A 16774-nucleotide genomic window follows, 5' to 3' on the forward strand; every position below is an offset into this window, starting at 1 on the left:
AAATCGTGATATAATTTGCAGACAATTTAATGATCAAAATAATGATCGCCTTTGGTGTTGCTGCAAACATTAACACTTCACCATTCAAACATTCTTCAGAGAGACAAGACAATCATTAAAATGTCAATTTATGAAATGATCCTCTGACAGTTAACATGTTTCATAGACTTAAAAGTACACAATCAGTCAAACCAAGCATCATCAGCACACATACAGTACATTGTCCCATGATGTCAACCTCACCATTGACATCATTCATAGATCTATGTGTCACTATACCTCCTAATCCTTACAGAAGTCATGCTCAGATGTGAGCAGTATTAATTCAATATCCTATTTTACAAATGAATGGGTAAAGAAACAGCCCACTACTCAACAGTGTCCAGAAATAAAAACAGAATTATCCCAACCTGTGGTTGTAAAACCCTAAAAGAAAGTGCACCCTGTTATGACAATTTAACAGGCACTTCATTAAATATCACGGATAGGTTTCTTCTTCATTAATGAATAGCTTCAGAAAAGAGCAAAGACTTCCTGGGACACTCATAATAGCATAGCATGTGATCTGTGCTTGACGTGGGCAGGATCTCACCGGAACTGAGTACTGGCACCAACAATGTTCTACTGCTTCAGTTTCTGCACCGCCTATAGAATATTAGCTCAAAAGTATTGCAGAGCTCCTGCACAGGCATACATATATATATAAAATATAATATAAACAACAGTACAGGTAAATGAGTACAGGCACGTATAGTATTTCAGTCCAAGTCAAGCACTGAGTGTGATGTCATCAAACTCACACAGTCTACTTGAGCAGTTACTACACATACAGTGAGCGCCAAAAGTATTGGAACAGTGACACATTTTGTCTATGTACTTTGGTTTTGAAATTATACGACGAGGAGGTTAAAGTGCCGACTGGGATGATATTTGTGCATCTAACTTTGTCACAAAAAAATTGTCACTGTCCCAATACTTTTAGAAGCCACTGTACATCTAATGTGATTCAGAGAATGTGGAAGTGTCAATTATCTCAGTCTGTCCTAACACTATGCTCATATTGTGTCATTAACCAACAGGCTACAGTAGTAGGCAGACTTGTGTGTATACCACAGGTTGGTGGCACCCTAACTGGGGCGGATGGGCTCGTGGTAATGGCTGGAGCGGAATCAGTGGAATGATATTAAACATGGTTTCCATGTGCTTGATGCCATTCCATTCCACGCCGTTCCAGCTATTATTATGATCCGTCCTCCCCTCAGCAGCCGACACTGGTATATACTCAATACGGTTTCTCATGCTTCATTTTCCATTCATCAAAGCAGAGCAGTTGACAGGTTACAGTTAAACTAAGATATATCATGTCAAGTATTACCTCACTAGTTGTTATGGGTTAAAGCAGGTCCAACTCAAAAGTGAGGAATAAAGTGATGAGGAATAAATCAACTTTGGCACATGCAGAAAAATGTCTAAACATTTGTACAAATAGATAAATATGCTAAACATCTCAAATTGCAGGTAACGGAAGAGGTAATCAGTCACACAGATCTACAATTATCACAAGGTATTACAATCCAATAAAATCACATGTTGAACATGCACGGTAGAGAACAACCATGTCAGGTAAATAGATCTAAACCTCTTTAGTAGCATTTGATGATGCTCAACATGGAGACATTCATCCAGCGAGGTCAAAGGTGCTATCGTCGAATACTTCCAGGTTGAGACCTGTGGGAAAGAAACAAAGTAAACATGTTGTTCACCTAACAAGGCAAGGTTAGAAAGATCCCTACTGTCTATAAACCAAAATAAAATTGTACAAAAAAATGTTTTGAAAAATATTTTAATGTATGAACATTTTTGTAGTTATAATTCAATTCAGATAGGTAGAGCAAGTTTTGGGTTTATGTGTAACAGTGTTGGTTGTGTCAATCTCCTTCCCACAACCTGGGCTCGAACCAGGGAGGACACTGAACACATCGACAACTGTTACCCACAAAGCATCATTACCTGTCACTCAACAAAAGCAGTGGCCCTTGCAGAGCAAAGGAAACAACCAGCTCAAGGTCGCAGAGCGAGTGATGTCACGGATTGAACACTAGTAGCCCGCACAGCTAACTAGGTAGCCATTTTAGGTCGGCAACACTCACTCTTAAGCATCAGCTGTCAGAGCAGCTCACAGATCACTGCACCTGTACATAGCCCATCTGTAAATGGCCCATCCAACTACCTCATCCCCATATTCTTATTTATTTTGTATCTTTGCACCCCAGTATCTCAACTTGCACATTCATCTTCTGCACATCTATCACTCCAGTGTTTAATTGCTAAAATGTAATTACTTCGCCACTACGGCCTGTTTATTGCCTTACCTCCCTAATCTTACCTCATTTGCACACACTGTATATAGATTTTTTCTATTGTGTTATTGACTGTGCGTTTGTTTATTCCATGTGTAACTCTGTGTTGTTGTTTGTGTCACACTGCTTTGCTTTATCTTGGCCAGGTCGCAGTTGTAAATGAGAACTTGTTCTCAACTAGCCTACCTGGTTAAATAAAGGTAAAATAATAATTAATTTTTTAAACTCCCCTTTGACCTCCTCTGCAGCAACCGGCACAATCATGTGTGTGTGTGTGTACATGAGCATGCGTGTGTATACCCAGGGTAAGGAGGAGGTGGGGCGTCGTGCGTTCCAGATTTGCCGATGGCGTCCTCATAGGAGGGCAGGCCTGGGGGGTCAATCTCCTCCGGCGGGGGCAGGAGCACAGGCTGCAGAGAGACCTCATCCAGTCTCCGCATGATCAGCGAGGCATTACTGCGCCTTGGACGCACCCTAACAGAGCTGGAAGAGACAGTCAGGAATGATGCAGTATCCCTTTGAAGAATGTGTGCGTATACACACACACACACTTTACCCCTATCTACATATTACCTCAATTACCTCGACTAACCTGTAACACTGCACATTGACCCGCCTATATATAGCCTCGTTATTTTTTTTTTTTTTTTACTTTAGTTTATTTAGCAAATATTTTCCTCAACCCTTATTTTTCTTAAAACTGCATGGTTGGTTAAGGGCTTGTAAGTAAGCATAAGTAAAGTCTACACCTGTTGTATTCGGCGCATGTGACAAATAACATTTGATCTTATTCAAACTATTGATCCAGCGACCACTGTCATTCAGTCAACATAATACCCCTCATCTAACTCACCCTGCACGTGAGAGGTTATCCTTACAACTCCCCTTGCAGAAGTACCAGACCAACAGGCCGAAGATGACGATGGCCACCCCTGCCGCGATCAGACCCACAAGCAGGGCAGTCACATCCAGCCGCGATGGCCGCGTGTCCTCATCTGTGGGATCACACAAAAACAACCAACTGAAGAATTTTTGCATGTATGACACACTGCAAGATTCCTAAATATGCTGCTAACTCTCCTAAAGAGTCACAGTGTATGGTGCTTTTTTTTTTTAACTAGACTGATTTCTACCAGAGTAACCAGGTTTCTCTCCAGCCATCCTGTAACATTTATGGACTAATAAACCTGTCAAGGAGAAAATAAACTGGACTGCAGAACTTAAGGGCCTGAGTTGAACCGCTGGGCTATAGGCTGCATTAGGTTTTGCATTTCGTCCTCCTGATTGAGGGGGTCTTCCGCCACCCTGTACCCATCAGTGTAGTTAGAAAAGTCTGTGCGATTAGTAGTAGTACAATGGAAAATAGTTGACCTGCGACATACATGTAGATGTACTTAGTCATACTTCTCTTACCCTCGGTGTACTTTTTCCAGAAGTCATCCTGCGAAGTTACATAAAGACAACATCAGGTTGTGGTCATGAGACTGGGCCTACCACTACCATTGCCTGAACCACTGCCTGAACACCATCTCAGCATCACTTACAGTCTGAGGGACATTTTCAAAGACCTCTCGTGCTTCCTCGTAGCTGCAGACTTCTTCAAAGCACTCCCTCTCCAAATTCCCAGGAGTGAAGAGCTCAAAGTCAAATCGGTTGGCCAATAGATGGCGTCCTAAGAATGCATTTGCCTGCTCCTCTTGCACGAAAACTAGGGGACTCAATCACACGAGTGGAACAAAATGATGCAAACTTTTAAACACAATACTTTAATACCATAATTTAGGAATATAACAAAATTATATTTGAAGATGTTTGGAAACTCATGTCTCACCTTCTTTTGACTGGTTCTCTGTCCCTGTGGTGTGTAATAACTTTCTCACACAAGCAAAGTTTCCACAGGGAAGCAGTTGATACAGTATGAATAAATGCAAAAGCATCGCCATTCACCTGCGGATAATGATTTGAGCATAGGTCATAGAGATTAGATAAGAAGTTACAACGTGCATTTCACAAGTTAGTGACAACAAGACACACCCAGTTTTCACCAGAAAGCTGTTCAGAAGCCTATACAGTTTATCGGTTGATTGCTTAGCAATTCTTTCCTTAAAAACGTAAGTTTTAATTTTACACCTTAAATTGTTCACACTGAAACGTCACTTTTTGGGCGACCCGACCAAATTCGTATACAAGTATGAATTGTAGATCTGTAATTCTCATTGAAAGCAAGTCTAATAAGCGGTAGATCTGTTCCATGTGCTTTATTTATATGCTTCCTGTTCTTAAAAATGTCGTTTTTTAAACTCTTTTACTTTAGGTTTCGTACACCAGCTTCAAACAGCTGAAAATACAATATTTTTGGTTATGTAAATGATATTTCACAGCGGTTTAGATGATATAATGATTCTCCACACTATACTTGGCGAACTATTAGAATTTTAGCAACCAGGAAATGGCAGAGCAATTTCTACATAGTGCACCTTTAACTTTAAAACGTGTAAAATCCAAGAAGAGCGGAAGAAAACAGGCTACCTCACGAAATTAAGTTACTGAGCAGGTATGACTGACATTGATTGTTGACAGGTGAAACTGAAATGAAACCACCTACCTCGAACGTTCGCCGATAACAGCTGTGTTTGATGTTATATTTCCTTATAAAAACAATCAGAACACGTATCGTCAATAATCAACAACACCGCATTACAAAATATTATAATTCGTTAAATCAATACAAGTAGAATATTCCAGGAAGCGCGAGGTTTCTGTTTACTCCCAACAATTTTTTTTACATTTTCTTGTACTCCCAAGAAATGTGAGCTCACCTCCTGTTCTGTAGTAGTTACCTACCTGTACAGACCTGACTAATCAAGCTTTTCACCTGGATACACTGATCTACAGTTCAGTAAAAACACAAGGTGGCACTTGAAACCACTAAACAAGAGAGAATCGGCACAGGAGTGAATCAAGTAGAGTAGTAGACTTCCCAGAGCCTTTAAAAACGTCTACTTTACATTTAGCCTAGAACAAATAAACAGACATATTATTAATTGAAAGGGATATGCCTACTCATGCTCCACTGTCGAAACAGGCACTTCACAATCAGGGAAATGTGGGAACTAATGGATGTCATTGTGGCTAAAAAATACCATGTAATGTCACACCAAAACATGAAATCACATTCTACTGTAAGGCTTGGTTTCCACTCTCAATTTACTTTTGTAATATTTATTTAAAAGAAAACACAAGTCCATATCTAAGAGAGGCCAGAGGCATATATTTGACTAAACATTGTATTACACGTTGTAGAAAGGGAAACATGTCCTCTCTGAATCTAACGGATGTGTCCCAGTTTTCCACAAGATCTGTTCAAGTGACGCACATTTCCTTTTGCGACCATGACGTCATGGCCTGGATTCTTAATGGGTCTGCCTCGCGACCTGTCTCAGCAAATTGACCTTTATCCCTGAGATTTACTGGGATTGACTAGGATAGCCCAGTTTAACGACCTCTTAATGGGGGAAAAACCTGTGCATGTAATATTTCACCCCAAATGGCTAAACATTTTATCCAGAGTGCTCTTTGTGGTATCCACAATGCTGCCTCTGTCCTTTCAATATGAGTGTATAAATTAGCCAGGTTAAAACAAACAGGTTCATGCTCCTCTCAGCACACAGAAGAGCAGAGGTGTGTGTTCTCGATAAGACAACCTTCCTTGTGCTACACTCTGTCATAAAAGATCCCTGTCACAACAGCAACCCCAAAGACTCGCTACAAACGTATCACAAACCCCCAAGACACGCTTGTAACGTGTTAGTATTATAATCAGAGCAAATAGCCTGCTCCTGCCAGGTCAACACTCCTGTCAGTGTCATTACACTTGTGTTTGTCTTGTGCACTCTGTCTAAATAGGTTTATCTCCATCATGGGTGCAAGGCCACTATTTATGTAAAGTAGTGATATGGTAGTGATATGGCGAGAGAGAGAGAGAGAGCGATAGCGAGAGACATACATAAAGAGAGAGATGGTGCTAATTGAAAGTTAATAGGATGTCTTGTCCTGTGCTCTGCTGTGTGTCTGGACACTGTCACGGTTTTAGATTTGCTATAAGGAATGTTCATACACAGAATGAAAGGCTGATGCAAAAGTGAAATTCCTGACTTATCTAGTGTCTGACGCTAGATGATATTACAGAAAGGCTTTAAACATGCACTCTGAGGCAAGGCTGTGATGATTGAGCACCCTGCTCTGGAAAAGGGATCATATTCTCAGCGGTGGGGAAATTCCAAGTCAGCATGATCTGTTGAGAGTCTGTCTTCTTACACACATCCATAGTCTTTAAGGCATAACGAACTGGATAACATTCTAAAAGTCACTGCTGTCCATATACATACTGTTCATATTTAGTGGAGTACACGCATTTCACATAACACACGGGAGATCAAATTCACCTTAAAACTGTTTTAAGGTGAGTAGCCAGGTTACCATATGAGTATCAGCTCATTTGCTTTTCAGCACTGAACTGCGTGGAACTAACTACCAGCTTCCAACCATGATAAGACGGGTCATGAAAGCAGATAAACCAACTGGAGAATGACGTGAAAGTTACAGCTGGGAGATCTCACATGACACACCATCCATGAAGCAGTAACTTAGGACCCGAAAGACAAATTAGAGAGAGTGAGAGGGGAGAAAGGACGAGAGAAAAACAATGTGAGAGAAGATAGAGAAACAGAGTTCAAGAAAGAGAGGGGGAGAGAGAGAGGGGGAGAGAAAGGGAAACAAAGATTGGCAGAGAAAGAGGGGAAAGAGAGAGCGAGCGAGAGAAAGGGAAACAAAGATTGGGAGAGAGAGGGAGAGAAAGAGAGGGGAACAGAGAGAGAAAGGGAAACAGAGATTAGGAGAGAGTGAGAGAAAGAGAGGGGAACAGAGAGAGAGAGAGAAAGAGAGAGGGGAACAGGGAGAGAGAAAGAGGGGAACAGAGAGGGAGAAAGAGAGAGAGAGGGGAACAGAGAGAGAGAGAAAGAGAGGGGAACAGAGAGAGAGAGAGAGAAAGGGAAACAGAGGGATTTGAGATTTGTTTTATTTGATTAGGATCCTCATCAGTAACAACTAGTCTTACTGGGGTTCGACATATGAAGACAAATACATTACAGACAAAAGGCTTTACAAGTTATATGTAGTGTGTGCATGTTCATCAATCAGATACACATACATGTCAGTACATACACACTTAAAGCCGAGAGGGAGAGAAAGAGGAATATGGGGGTAGAGCAGGAGAGATAGACAGATGGAGAAAGACTCGTACAGAGAGAGATGTGGGGCAGGTTAATGGGGACTTCCACAGTGTTCAGTAAACCGAACTGTCTCACTACATTAGTCTAAACCTGCTTTCTCTGTATCCCACCTTGCTGGTGGTGACCATGAGGAGTGTTGTGTGATTTACTCCCTCTGAAAAGTCCAGGGGATGCTTCTCCCAGAGGACTCTGGGATAGGAGTGAGCCTTGAGCTTCTGCAGACGCTGCTGGGCCAGAGCTGTGACATCACCATTAACACACAGGTTTCTGTTTGGTTTTTGGCTCTGCCCAGTAGACTGGCAAACAATGGTGTTGCTCCCTTCCTCATGTCTCTTCAAAGTAGACTTAGTTTTGACTGACAAACCACCGCTGTATTTCTGCTGTCTACATTAACTGTGCAGTGATGCAAAATCATTTTGGAAAAAGTCCATTACAATGTTTATTTATTTTACCTTTATTTAACCAGGTAGGCAAGTTGAGAACAAGTTCTCATTTACAATTGCGACCTGGCCAAGATAAAGCAAAGCAGTTCGACAGATACAACGACACAGAGTTACACATGGAGTAAAACAAACATAGTCAATATGTAAAGGCACGTTGTCAGGCAATTTGTCGTCAAAAGTATGACAGCAGTGGTGTCAACTTCTGTGCTTCATCAACTACATTTCATCAGTCCCTGAGGGAGAGAACCCTTTCATATCTAATGCCTGATTCAACACATACACCAGCACAGTTCAGAACATAATGCTCTGGAATGCTGCTAGAGATCACATTCTAACACACCAGTGTAACAGCCAATAATTTGTCCTCTTACAGCATTAGGAGGGAGTGGAATTCCATTCTGGTCAGCTCATTAGTGTATTTTGTGAACATTTTCTCTTTTATCATTCAGAATTGTCCAACAGTGTCCAGGGCTGTTGAAGTGTTTTAACGTTTCCTGTTGACATTTTGCATGAAATAAGATGGACCAGGCTAGTGCAAGGAATGTGGTCAATGCCAGTCGCTAGTCTTCTGTGGAAGTGGCACAGATAAAGAGAAGACTAGTCATACCATAAATATTACAGTAAATCTTGAGTGAAATCATAAAACTGCTTTGTATTAGAGGTGGGAGACCATTGAGATAGGACACGGTATTCCTAACCTGTGTAACAACATCAAACTAGATCAGTTTCCCAACACCTCACCCAAAGTCTAAAAACCTAGTGCTGAAAGTAACACTGCTCTGACCTCAGCTGAGGAGTCAGGTTTATAGCACTGATAAGAGTAGGGTCTATAAAGTTCTTAATCAGGTGACCCATTTGTCACCCTCAGTAACAGGCCCCGTCACCCCCCCATCTCACATGGCCACTCTGGGTCTAACTAGAGCCAGATGCTCCGGGTCGCCAGGTGAAGAACAACCATTAACACAACAGACAGCAGCTTCTCTGGAGAACACGGTCACTGCTGATGTTCGCATGTGATGCTGAAACTTCTGCGCTACCACTTGCCCCTGTAAACAGCTAGACATGATTTACATCTGGTATTAAGACAAGCAAAACAACCATGGAAGATCTCAATTAGTCTTTTATTGGGTGAATAAAAAAATGGTGACAGAAGATTCAACCAAGGGAGTTTAACAAAGGGGGAAGTTTTTTAAAGAAGGTTTTGGAGAGAGAGATCTTAGGCAGAGGGGGACAGGGTCTGGAGGCTGGTCTTCACAGTTGCCAAATTGCCCTTCCAGGAGCTGAGACTGTCGTAGAGCTGCTGCCACTGCTGCTTGCCGAAGGTGCGGTGTGTGCTGTGGCTGATGGGGGCAGAGATGAAGACACCTGGTTAGGGAAAGGGGAGCATAATGCCCTACCTGGCAACCCTGAAAGGTATCATTGGAAATCTTAAGAGCTTTGAGTCTCCCTCTGACAGTGTAGTGCCTAATACATCTGAAGTACCTAGAGGGAAGACATTTTCCTTGTCATACACACAACCAAACCCTATGATAAATAGATATGCATTGAACATACCACAACTGTAAGCACCAATCAGATCAGAGTCAAAGGGAACCTGCTTTGTAGCACAGAATAAAAATAGATGTCTAGATTTCCTTTGCGGAAACCCATCAACAATAGCATTGATACTCAACTGGCAAAAAAAAGCCTCCAAAAGGTGAAAAAAAGTATTTCTGTACAGCAACACAAGAACAAAGACCATCGCTATGGTTTTATAGTGGGGAGCTCTGAAGAACGGTTGTCAGAAACCTTGAACTGATTGCTACAGTGTCTCTATTACAGGGTCGTTCATTAGGTACCAAACGGAAGAAAAGGGGAGGGACTACTACAACGGCAGTTTCCATTTTCTGTTGCAAAATGTTTTGCTACATTGCGCCGTAATACGACACAGCTTCAGCCTGCCAAACGCAGCCGCTGACATCGCAGAACACACTTGATTAGAATAGCACGTTTTTTTAAAGATTATTATTTTGGCTTACCTCACGATAACCTTTCGCTGTGTCTGGTCAATCTTGCAGTACACCATCTTAGTCCGAACGGCTACAGACAAAAGAGACAGGAAGACATTGAGAGAGGTGGGCGGCAGACAAGAGGGAGTATCCGTGTATCAAGGCAACCCTCAAACACATTACAGACTTCTGAGAGGGCGACCAACGTCACAGTAACAATAAGGATACTAACTCCTACATGTCTGCTCCTAGGACAGTTTGGTTCCTCAATTTGTCGAAAAAATACATCTACAGACAACATCCTGTTTTGACCGTTTTAACTTTTTGTGTTTATAGATGTTAGGTGGACTGTTGCATTGAGGGGGAATTCCAGTGTTGTCAGAGGGGGGTATAGTATTATTAGAGAGAGTGTGTGTGGGTCAGATTGGATTTGAGGCGGTGTTGGTACCGTCGATGACGAAGGCTTCTACTTGGTCTTCTTCTAACTGCAGCTCCTGCTGCATGGTGCCAAAGGAGATCTCTTTAAACTCCACCGCCATGCCCATGAACGTCAGCAGACACATCTTAGCCATGTTCTGCTCATGGTTGAGACCTGGGGACAGGAAGACCGTCAATAAAACACAGGACTAACATCATGGTTGAGACCTGGGGACAGCAAGACAGTCAATAAAACACAGGACTAACATCATGGTTGAGACCTGGGGACAGGAAGACCGTCAATAAAACACAGGACTAACATCATGGTTGAGACCTGGGGACAGGAAGACCGTCAATAAAACACAGGACTAACATCATGGTTGAGACCTGGGGACAGGAAGACCGTCAATAAAACACAGGACTAACATCATGGTTGAGACCTGGGGACAGGAAGACCGTCAATAAAACACAGGACTAACATCATGGTTGAGACCTGGGGACAGGAAGACCGTCAATAAAACACAGGACTAACATCATGGTTGAGACCTGGGGACAGGAAGACAGTCAATAAAACACAGGACTAACATCATGGTTGAGACCTGGGGACAGGACTAACATCATGGTTAAGACCTGGGGACAGGAAGACCGTCAATAAAACACAGGACTAACATCATGGTTGAGACCTGGGGACAGGACTAAGATCATGGTTGAGACCTGGGGACAGGACTAACATCATGGTTGAGACCTGGGGACAGGACTAACATCATGGTTGACACCTGGGGACAGGACTAACATCATGGTTGACACCTGGGGACAGGACTAACATCATGGTTGACACCTGGGGACAGGACTAACATCATGGTTGACACCTGGGGACAGGACTAACATCATGGTTGACACCTGGGGACAGGACTAACATCATGGTTGACACCTGGGGACAGGACTAACATCATGGTTGACACCTGGGGACAGGACTAACATCATGGTTGACACCTGGGGACAGGACTAACATCATGGTTGACACCTGGGGACAGGACTAACATCATGGTTGACACCTGGGGACAGGACTAACATCATGGTTGACACCTGGGGACAGGAAGAGCGTTATTAAAACACAGGAATAACAAGACATGACAATGAAATAGATATCAATCAATGACAGGTCACCAACTCTTAGGTACCATTAATCATGAGATCATTAACTATAATTACTGAATGCACATTAATTGTCAGTTGTCTGGGTGATGAAGAATGTAACTGACTATGGTTCAAACTCTCAGGGAGACCTTGGAGGGAAACTCCAAGAGGTAATCGTTCTGTGATGAACACACAAGCACACTCAATTCCACTTGACTCAGGGAGGGTCCCTTGGCTAATTGCCTCTGTGCCCAGCAGTGTGGAACTACAGTGACTAGGCATATTAACACAAACACCACCATGTCTGCAGTGAGAGCCAATACCACCTGACTTATGTGGGAGGACCAACCATGTTAATTGGACCCCTACGTTCTCAGCAGTGTGTGGACAGAGAGACACTGCTGACACACACATTCCAACCCTGTATCCACAGAGGTCAGCGATTTAGGCTAGGCAGGGTGTGTGTGTGTGTCCCCCGGGGGATTTGATCTCTGCAGTCAGGTCACTAGCCGAGAGGTAGCCCCATTGAGTCTTGATCACTCACCGAGGGAATCGATAAAGTCTTTGTTGCTCTGGTAAAACTTCACGTAGGCAGCTAGCTTTGCACTCACAAAGATGGTTAGGAGCTGTGAATGATGGAGAGAGAGCGAGAGAAGTCACTGTTAAAACAATCAGGTAATAATGTAGCATCATTGTTATGAATGGATTCATATGAAGCTATTAAATCCTCAGAGTTCAAATGTCACGGCCTTGTTAACAGCAGGATGAGCTGTTCCCTGAGCTGGGCTTCAGTACTCACGTCGTGGAGGAGTTCTCCCTCTAGGAAGCGGACAGGTTTGAGGGCCAGGAGGTGGTCCAACAGGAAGGTGTTGGGGTCTTTCAGGGCTCGTACAATGCATCTGGGGGGAGGAACCAGAGAGGGGTGAGTGACAGCAAAGACAGCCAGTCACGTGTCAGATCTTGTAGTTATGATGGTAGGATAACAGTAGGATAGAGGTGTGTATGTGTGTACCTGTGGGCATCAACGCGTGCTTGTGAGGCGTTGTCCTCTGTGTAACTCCCCAGCAGCTCCACCATCACCTTAGCTGCAGCCTCGCTGCAGAGGAACACACAACCTCAGTGACACAAGAACCAGCTCAGAAAAAGAAAGCATTGCAGATACACAACACATATCCCATTGTACTGAGGAATTACTTTTGGAAAAATATGGAAAATAAACAATCATAACAGAGAGTGAATGTGCCGATGACACCACCAGGCACCAGGCAGGGTCGAAGACACCACCAGGCACCAGACAGTGTCGAAGACACCACCAGGCACCAGACAGTGTCGAAGACGCCACCAGGCACCAGACTGTGTCGAAGACACCACCAGGCACCAGACTGTGTCGAAGACACCACCAGGCACCAGACTGTGTCGAAGACACCACCAGGCACCAGACTGTGTCGAAGACACCACAAGGCTGTGTGCAGTTAGTTACCTCTTCTTACATTCGACCAGGGCCTCGTACACCAGCCTTAGCAGTGTGTGTTTCTTCTCTGTGTTCAGGTTCCAGTCTGTGATCCACTTACGCACCTGAACCACAAACACACAAGCAGAGCCATGGAAACGTCAATCATCCTTCCTCTACAAGGTCTTGTTCCTGCACAGAGCCCTTACATATGACTGGTAAAGTGTGGTCTGAGCGGATTGGATGAGCACATCGGTGAGAGTGACCGTGTATGGCGAGTGTGCACGGTGAGTGTGACAGTATATGGCAAGTGTGCACGGTGAGCGTGACAGTGTATGGCGAGTGTGCACGTTGAGTGTGACAGTATATGGCGAGTGTGCACGGTGAGAGTTTTTATTTATTTTTTTTATTTTACCTTTATTTAACCAGGCAAGTCAGTTAAGAACAAATTCTTATTTTCAATGACGGCCTGGGAACAGTGGGTTAACTGCCTGTTCAGGGGCAGAACGACAGATTTGTACCTTGTCAGCTCGGGGGTTTGAACTCGCAACCTTCCGGTTACTAGTCCAACGCTCTAACCACTAGGCTACCCTGCCGCCCCCAGAGTGACAGTATATGGCGAGTGTGCACGGTGAGAGTGACAGTATATGGCGAGTGTGCACGGTGAGTGTGACAGTATATGGCGAGTGTGCACGGTGAGCGTACCTGGTCGAGGTCCGTGGGGATGAAAGCGATGGCGTTGCAGGTGGTTGCTACCTTGATGAGGCTGCAGTAGACTGTGTACCTCACTGGGGCTGTCTCATCCATACCATGGAACAGGTTACTCAGCCTATACAACCAAAATCATACATGTTAACTTGACCATTAAGACATGACTTACGGTTAGTGTTTACAAGGGTCCCACTTCTTCCATCGTGCATAAACAAACCCAAATCTTGGGTCGCTGACTCCATTAACTATGTCCGAGTGCTCCAGGCATCTAGTGGGTGGCTGCATACTTCACCGGTCAGGGAGACTAGTAGAGAACAGAGATAGATGAGTGTGTGGACTTACAGCTGCATCCTGAGGGAAGGCCTCTCTCCCTCTCGGGACTTGACCAGCTTCTCACACAGACTCTCGATCAGGGTCTCCTGTTTCTCCGTCTCCAGGATGAGTAGCAGTGACACTATGCTGTTCATCACACTCTCCACTTCTACAGAGAGGAGAGAGAGACAACGATCAATCACAATGACACCATTCATCATCATTCATACCAGCCACTTTTAGGAGGAAACAGAAAAACAAACATAAGTGGGGGTCCAGGAGAAAACAGAAAGGACAGGATGGGTAGGGAGATGGAAAGGAAAACAGCAGATGAATTAAGGGAAGAAGACAAGGAGGGGGAGGGGCTGACAGACAGAAAGACAAGAGTGAGAGAGGACAGTTTACAGTTCATGTGTGTGCTGACATCATGCAGACAGGTGTATCTGTAGATGCCTTGGGCATGTTTGCCTTCTCTACATGGATACTTCACCAATGTGAGCAGTCCTTTAGAAGTGCCACTGGCTATAGGTTAGCGTTTCCCTGGTGTCACTCACCTTTATCGTCGTCCTTGAGGCAGACGTCACAGGCCTCGATGATTTGAGCCAGGTCCACATGGAGACCACCTTCCGAGTTTTCCTCTGAGATCTCTGCTCCTTTGGCTTTGATGTAGGCCCTGAGCTCTGAGGCCTGTCAACAACAACACGTTATAAAAGAACAGGGGTGTATTTATTAGTTGGATTCCAATGCGAAACATTTTGTCTGTGAAACCAAACGTAAAAAGTTCTGCAACGAAAACTACAGTTTCTATTGGGTCCTTTCCCATTTGCTTCTGTTTGGTTCCTTGAGTAAACAGTACATGTTTTCCGTTGTAAAAAGTTTTCAACGGAATCAGACTAATGAATACACCCCAGATTAAACTACAGACACAGCGATGACACTTAGTCCAATAACAAAACGTGCACTACTTAACAGCTGTCATTAAAGATATTTAAATTGTACATTTGATTAAGGCTGCACAATGACAAAAAATTGTTGATGTTGTAGACTGCAACTAACTGTTAGCTAGTTACCTAACGTACAATCCTAGTTACGTGTAAAACAAATGCATCAGCTGGCAATACGTTGTATTAAGTAAACATAAATCACGGGGATATAGCTAAAGTTTACAAAGAGCTCTAGATCCATTTAACTGGGGGTGAAAATGGAACCAGCTGTAAAGTTAGCATACTTGCTAACAAACAGCTAGGCTAACTAGCTAGTGTACTGATCATAGTCATCGACTCATGGCTAACGGTAGCATGCTAATGTTATCTGGCATGTCATCCTTTGTCGTAACGTTACATATCATGTGCTCATTCTTTTGTAACTATTACTAAAACACTTCAATCGTACCTGGTCCTCTTCGGTTATGTCGATAAATGCTGGGACACTCATTTTATAGTTATTTTAGTGAGCCTAGATCAAATCCACGCTCGCACTACCGCTGAGGCCACCGGAAAAGAGAACGCTTTACGACCGGCAAACATGATGCACTTCCGGGTCATCCTGTTAAAGTGACCGTAGTGATAATTCAGCTGGACTGGACTTTTTCTCATATTGTTTCATACAAAATGCTTAGGTAGCCTAACCTCTACATTTACAACATATGGCCAAACGATTTAATGTTTATTCGTGTTTGATTATGTAATTATGATACAATGTAACCATTTAGTTTTTGTTCCCCCCACCAGTTGTTACATGTTTAAATGTAACCTTTATTTAACTAGGCAAGTCAGTTAAGAACAAATTCTTATTTAGAATGATGGCCTACACTGGCCAAACGACGCTGGGCCAATTGTGCACTGCCCTATGGTACTCCCAATCACGGAGTGTTACAGCCTGGATTCAAACCAGGATGTCTGTAGTGACACCTCTTGAAAATAAAAGAGAGCCACACACTCTTGGAGCTCAGATGCAAAAATGTAACACCAACGTTTCGACAGCCAAGCTGTCTTCATCAGGGTCATCCCGCAGTGTTTGTGATTATACCCTGATGAAGACAGCTTGGCTGTCGAAACGTTGGTATTACATTTTTGCATCTGAGCTCCAAGAGTGTGCGGCTCTCTTTTATTTTCAAGTTTTCTACTCCGCTAGCCAGCACCTCGTCTTAATAGGTGTGCGTTTCTTTTTCTTCTAGATTGTAGTGACACCTCTAGCACTGAGATGCAGTGCCTTAGACCGCTGCGCCACTCGGGAGCCCCAAGCCCCAGTTTCTTTGAGAACATCCTACAATCTTGTTAATAAACACTTTTATTGAAGGATTTCAATAAGGATTCCCGAGATACTGAATGTGTGAAACAGGTAGTGGAATCATATAATTCTGTTTATTTTGCTAGATGACTTATGCACCATCTGGAAATGGATAACCTCAGCTTGAGCGCTCCAAAAAGAACAGACTGGGTTCAAAGTGTATGGTCAGGGTCACAAGTTAACGAGACCCACTGCCATGGTCCATGCCATCCTTTCTCCTCTTCTTATCCAGGTATCAATCTATCATCTGGGGGGCTAGTCCCAGGATGTCTTGGCTGAGAGTTACAGTGGTAGAGGTGATCCTCGGACGGAGGTTATCTGGCTGAGTTACCTCTCTGTTCGGACCACCATGACTTTCCCCAGAGTTGACACCGGA

General features: G+C 43.6%; 2 protein-coding genes across 5 annotated transcripts; both read right to left on the minus strand.

The window, feature by feature from the left end:
* Nucleotides 1–20: 20 nt before the first annotated feature.
* On the minus strand, nt 21–5304 carry LOC110506935 (transmembrane gamma-carboxyglutamic acid protein 4). Of its 4 annotated transcripts, none has more exons than XM_036981304.1 (8): nt 5205–5304; nt 4966–5008; nt 4192–4307; nt 3905–4068; nt 3774–3801; nt 3214–3355; nt 2661–2843; nt 21–1728 (listed from the first exon to the last, which is right to left on the minus strand). In XM_036981304.1, exons 3-8 carry the CDS (start codon nt 4301–4303, stop codon nt 1701–1703), a joined length of 657 nt encoding a protein of 218 aa, XP_036837199.1. In that variant the 5' UTR covers nt 4304–4307; nt 4966–5008; nt 5205–5304; the 3' UTR covers nt 21–1700. The 4 variants fall into 4 exon arrangements, with proteins under 4 accessions (XP_036837199.1, XP_036837198.1, XP_036837200.1 ...); XM_036981303.1 differs by having other exon boundaries at nt 5180–5276; XM_036981305.1 differs by lacking the exons at nt 4966–5008; nt 5205–5304 and adding an exon at nt 4890–4908.
* Nucleotides 5305–9198: 3894 nt separating this feature from the next.
* eif3m (eukaryotic translation initiation factor 3, subunit M) lies at nt 9199–15629 on the minus strand. Its single transcript, NM_001165101.1, is given in 11 exon segments — nt 9199–9434; nt 10113–10173; nt 10531–10674; nt 12181–12262; nt 12436–12535; nt 12649–12732; nt 13117–13211; nt 13792–13915; nt 14140–14278; nt 14664–14796; nt 15502–15629. Coding segments are annotated over 11 exon segments (1128 nt in total). The 5' UTR covers nt 15544–15629; the 3' UTR covers nt 9199–9310.
* Nucleotides 15630–16774: the final 1145 nt, after the last annotated feature.

The sequence above is a fragment of the Oncorhynchus mykiss genome, chromosome 6, assembly GCF_013265735.2.
Source record: "Oncorhynchus mykiss isolate Arlee chromosome 6, USDA_OmykA_1.1, whole genome shotgun sequence".
NCBI lineage: Eukaryota > Metazoa > Chordata > Actinopteri > Salmoniformes > Salmonidae > Oncorhynchus > Oncorhynchus mykiss.

What these genes read in the sequence shown, in the direction of transcription:
- LOC110506935 (XM_036981304.1), bottom strand. Translation starts at nt 4,303, where the DNA reads ATGGCGATGCTTTTGCATTTATTCATACTGTATCAACTGCTTCCCTGT. An exon ending in GATAACCTCTCACGTGCAGG is followed by an intron (nt 2,844 to 3,213) that starts GTGAGTTAGATG and finishes TGTCTCTTCCAG; the next exon opens with CTCTGTTAGGGTGCGTCCAA. An exon ending in CCACCTCCTCCTTACCCTGG is followed by an intron (nt 1,729 to 2,660) that starts GTATACACACGC and finishes TCTTTCCCACAG; the next exon opens with GTCTCAACCTGGAAGTATTC.